A 4629-nucleotide genomic window follows, 5' to 3' on the forward strand; every position below is an offset into this window, starting at 1 on the left:
CCCCCCCCCCCCCCCCCTCCCTCACGCGAACAACAAAAAGAATCAAATAAAAACGTCCTCCCCAGACAACGGAGCAAAAAATTCACATCCCAACGCCGCATCCTCGTTATGCGCCCGCAACTCCTCCAATATCACCTCCCGCGGTGATGCCCCATCCGCAAGTGCATCCTTGACATGGATGATGTAAACCTGAAGGCCATCTAACGGTCTCTGGCCCGAACCAGATCTTGTGGATCTCGAGCTTATCCCTAGGGTATCTCTCTTATCACCGCGATCATCGTCCATGGGAGACCCGGTTGCCGGTGGTGTTGAAGATTGCCGGTCGTCATCGGGTCTTAGTGTTGCCTCAGCCGGAGAATCGCAGGAGCCAGAACGTCGAGTTCGCCGCTTCGAGCGGGATGAGAAGGTTGTCCTTTGACTTTGGGAGAGGGGGTTGGAGACTGTTTTGGGGCTGACGGGTTCATCAGAGACTGGGCCCCCTGAGGAGGTTCCTGCGTGCTTGCGCTTTCGTCCTGTAGCCATGTCACCGAATTTTGGCTTTGTGACTTTTAATACCTTGCCGGCTAGGACTTCTAGTTCAGCAATGAGGTGGCGTGGGCACAAATGGCCATATAGAGAGCTGTCCTCGACCGAGTCCATGAAGGAGCATTCGATGAAGATGGCCCGGAGGGATCCGTTGACGACTTTGGGGGCGGCGATTTCCCATACCTTCTCATTACGGGGTTCAAGGGCTACGCTATCGGGTTCAATATCGCCGAAAACGATGATTTCCTTTCCAGAATGATCATCACGGAGAAAGAAGGCAGAGCTCTCAAGAGTTGCCACGGCCCTGTCTTTACTGTTGAGGTTAACCCCACACTGTACCTGATGATTTGGGGTGCATGCTCGACTAGAAAGATATTGTATTTTAGCATTTCGCCATTCCTCTTGGCTCTGGCCCATATCAGACTGGAAAACTTACGCCAGATCCTGAGTGTCTATTGATACTCTCCTCGACGGAAGGAATCCAGAATCCGTAGTGAACACAGTGCTTTCAGCTCGATGGTATTGGCCCGTTTCCGGGTGAAAACGCTGTGCACAACGGCCGTGGCTAACACTTAGGCATTTGGCAAGTATCCCATCACATGCTCTGGTATAGCCACGGCAGTCCCCACGACCCAGCCTGGGATTTCCTCCGTCAACTAGCCGATGATAAGAAATCAAACCTGCGCCACCATCCTCATCAGACAGGTTAGGCCACGTAATATCGTTAAAAATGTGATTTTTTATCGCAGCAATGGTTGGTGGCAGAGCAGCGACAATTTTAGGATTCGATTGGGTCTCCACCAGTGGGGTATTCATGGCCAAGCCAGCGAGATGGTCCAAATGAGGATGCGTGATGAATATAGTCGAAATAACCTCGCGGAAAATATAGGCTGCATTGGCACCGGAGGTAGAATTTGGGAGACCAAGTCCAGCAAAAGGTCCGTCAATCATCCGGACTTTAACGTCCGTTGATTCCTCATCTTTGATGAATTTGGAAGAATCGAGTGTTCGCATAATCCCTGCTAATAGCGTGCCCGCGTCTATAGCTATGACAGAGCCTGCCGACCAGTTTGTAGCTGTCGAACGAACTAACAGCGCTGAAACTATGTCCTCTCGCGGTCCGCCTGAGGAGCCCTATATACCCAGAAGCATTAATATCATTCTATATTGTATAAATCAACGAAGAAAAGCGGATCAAAGTATAGTGGAAAAACTCGTTGTAATCCCGATAAGAGAAATGACCAGACTGTGTAGAAAAGGTAAACAAATGAAGAAAGAGGGATTGATTGGAGGGTTATTTTCTCACCACAGACAAATATGAAGAAATAATATCAATAATGTCAATTTACAAAAAAATACAATATCACTCTCAAAACCAGTTGATACCAAAAAAAAAAAAATAAAAATAAAAAAATAAAAATAAAATAAATAAATAAATAAAAATATGCAACTCCATATTTGCCTCCCAAAACAGGAAACAACGAACTCACTCACCAGCACAATAACATGGAAAAAGCCTTTCCGCTGTGTCTCCGAACTGAGACACCGTCTCGCTCTCCGCCCCTGGCCGCCATCACGATGCATTGCGCGCAGGGGAAGGGAGAAGGGGGTATGCCACGAGCTGGACTAACACGGACGACGCATATAAGCATCCAAGATTCCGAGTCTTCTTCTGGCCAAGATGTCCAAGCGTCTTTCTTCTGCGAAAGCCCCGTCACCTCCCACTGTGCATAGTGGAGGGGAAATCGAATGGAATCCGGCTCGGCTCTTCTTCCGGACGTAACGTGAATGGGGGAGAGGGCGGATGTCCCTGGCTTCTTTTGGATGTATGTATCCCTAGCCTGTATCAACCAGCAATTCTCTGGGTGAAAGCAAAAAAACTCCACTCCACTCTTATTTCCCCCCCCTCCCTCGATTTCCAATCTCCTCTCTGGGACTCTGGGACTCGTTGTTTGTCGCACGGTCTCCTGATCCTCCAGCCTGAAGTAACTCTATATTATAACGGTTGCGCGCTCGGCGGGTTTCCTACACCGTTTATTCCCTTCCGTGCACGAGAAATTATTGGCGTGTCGATATCTGTGACGTGAAAACGATAGCTAACTCGAAGAACTGGACGGCTCCTGGCTCTGGGTGACTCGTCTCGTCTCGTCTTTGTCGTGTGCTCGCGTTGCGATTCTCCACATGCGGGATTTTTCCTTTTGTTGCCCCGGTGTCGCCTCAGCAGAGATTGTTCTTGTTCGACGGACTGAGCAGAGGACGCATATGCCGTGTACTGCGGAGATATGGGTATAGGTATAGGTATCGGTATCAATGGGGATTGGTTTTTCTTTTGGTTCAACGCAACAGGAATTCAGAGGACTACTAGGGTTGAAGTTGAAGTTTGGCAGGCTGCCACGAGGTTAAGGTTAGCCGGGTGTGATGTAAAGTTTGAAGAAAGTTGGGAGGCGAAGTGTTGTTTGGCTTTTCCCCCTGTTTCAATTGTGCTCGAGTCGAGAGTGTGTGGTATAGTATTGTGGTGATGGTATTATCAACGAAAGAAGAGGAATCGAAGCGGTAATACACACATACTTAAATAGGCATATTTGCATGCTCACCAACCCGTTGATCGACCGCCAACAGAAACAGACAACGCTTTCGACAACCAAAAAGCTAAGCAAGAATATGCGACTGGGCGGAAGTCGCATCCAATCACCAGCCCAGCCCTCCTCGTCGGGTCTTTTTGCCCCAGAAGGAAAAGAAAGTAATATTTTTTTTTAAAAAAAAAAAAAGGCGAAAGGAAAGTCATCGTTTCGGGCGATAAGGCCGAGATCCATGTCCAATGACGCCTAGTTTTTGTCATGCGCAAAGCTGATGCGGACATGAATGATGGAGCACACCACTCCGTCAGTTATCATTCATTCATTACCTGAGATATCCTAGCCAAGGGAAGAGAAGTAGCGAGAGGCCGAGGTTGGTAACAAGGCGGCACATCGCATCTCATCGCGATACCATGCCATGCCAATGCCATGTCATGCCATACCATACAAATGGTCCCGAAGTGAATAGCGTATATGCGGCCGGTTTGAAGCTTTGCGCCGATGGGGCCGATCATTGGTGATCCAAAATCCGATGCGGGCTTTTTTCCCCTATTCCTCAGGGTTCTGGAAGGGTTTGAGTTTGTTCTGCGCCCTTGTGTACCGTGGAGTAATAAATATGTTTATTTTGTGCGGTATCTGTTCATGGTTCCATGGAGGCTGGATCATGGACTTGGACATGGACAGAACATCGGCTTGTTCATCTTGCATATGGTATTGTTCCTGAGCTAACTGCTAATTATACGATGCTTGGATCAAATAGCCTTTGTTATTTATGGGATATGGAGGTTACAGTCCTCATCATCCTCCTCACCACCACCAGCTTCCTCACACCGACTTACTCGAGGAAACTCCAGCATCGGTAAGGGAAACGGTGAGGAATCACAGGTTAAAATAATAGTGTGGTATATGCGTAAAAAGCCTATATATTTATAAAAAGAGAAACAATCGCACACATGTCTTTGTACAGAAATGACTGATTCGCGCCCGGCAAAAAAGGTCCACCCGTCGCTTAACTTTCAACTCCATCCACCCACTCCAATCCTAAAGTAGTGGTTATGTCAACACAAAAATGGGGGGAGGAACGTAGAGTAAAGTAAGTGAGAAGGCGATGCGCATTCCCAACATGACATTTTCTCCTCTTGTTATATTTCTCAACATCTCATTCCGGCTGTTGAAACTCGAAGCACAGAAACAGGAAATAACAGGTGCATGGAGGTGTTTTATGGGGGACGTGGAAGATATAATAGAACATATACGAGGAGTTTGTTCCCGTCGCTGTTGATCAAGGTAATCACCCAGTTCAAATCCAATCAGAAAACATAAGGAAAAATTACGCACAAAACCCGAAGAACGCCTTCCCAAACCCGTGTTCGCTAAATCGACAAATGGGGAGTAATGATAGATAGAAAAAGGACAAGGCAGAGGAAAAGTAGGGATCTTTCCGACAAAAGAAAGGAGCATTTTGTCAAGAGGGAAAATAATATCGAAGGGGAGAAAGCTGGGAAGCAAGGAGAAAGGTCGTATATAA

At 47.5% G+C, this 4629-nt stretch overlaps 1 protein-coding gene across 1 annotated transcript; it reads right to left on the minus strand.

The window, feature by feature from the left end:
• Positions 1 to 42: 42 nt before the first annotated feature.
• Positions 43 to 2109, minus strand: HCAG_02410 (predicted protein; the record flags this gene model as incomplete). The annotated part of the gene is made up of 3 exons (XM_001542189.1): positions 43 to 889; positions 962 to 1659; positions 2020 to 2109. The coding sequence occupies 3 exons, from the start codon at positions 2107 to 2109 to the stop codon at positions 43 to 45; spliced, it is 1635 nt and encodes a 544-aa protein (XP_001542239.1).
• Between the last annotated feature and the right edge of the window lie 2520 nt (positions 2110 to 4629).

This window comes from Histoplasma capsulatum, genomic scaffold, assembly GCF_000149585.1.
Source record: "Histoplasma capsulatum NAm1 scaffold_2 genomic scaffold, whole genome shotgun sequence".
NCBI lineage: Eukaryota > Fungi > Ascomycota > Eurotiomycetes > Onygenales > Ajellomycetaceae > Histoplasma > Histoplasma mississippiense.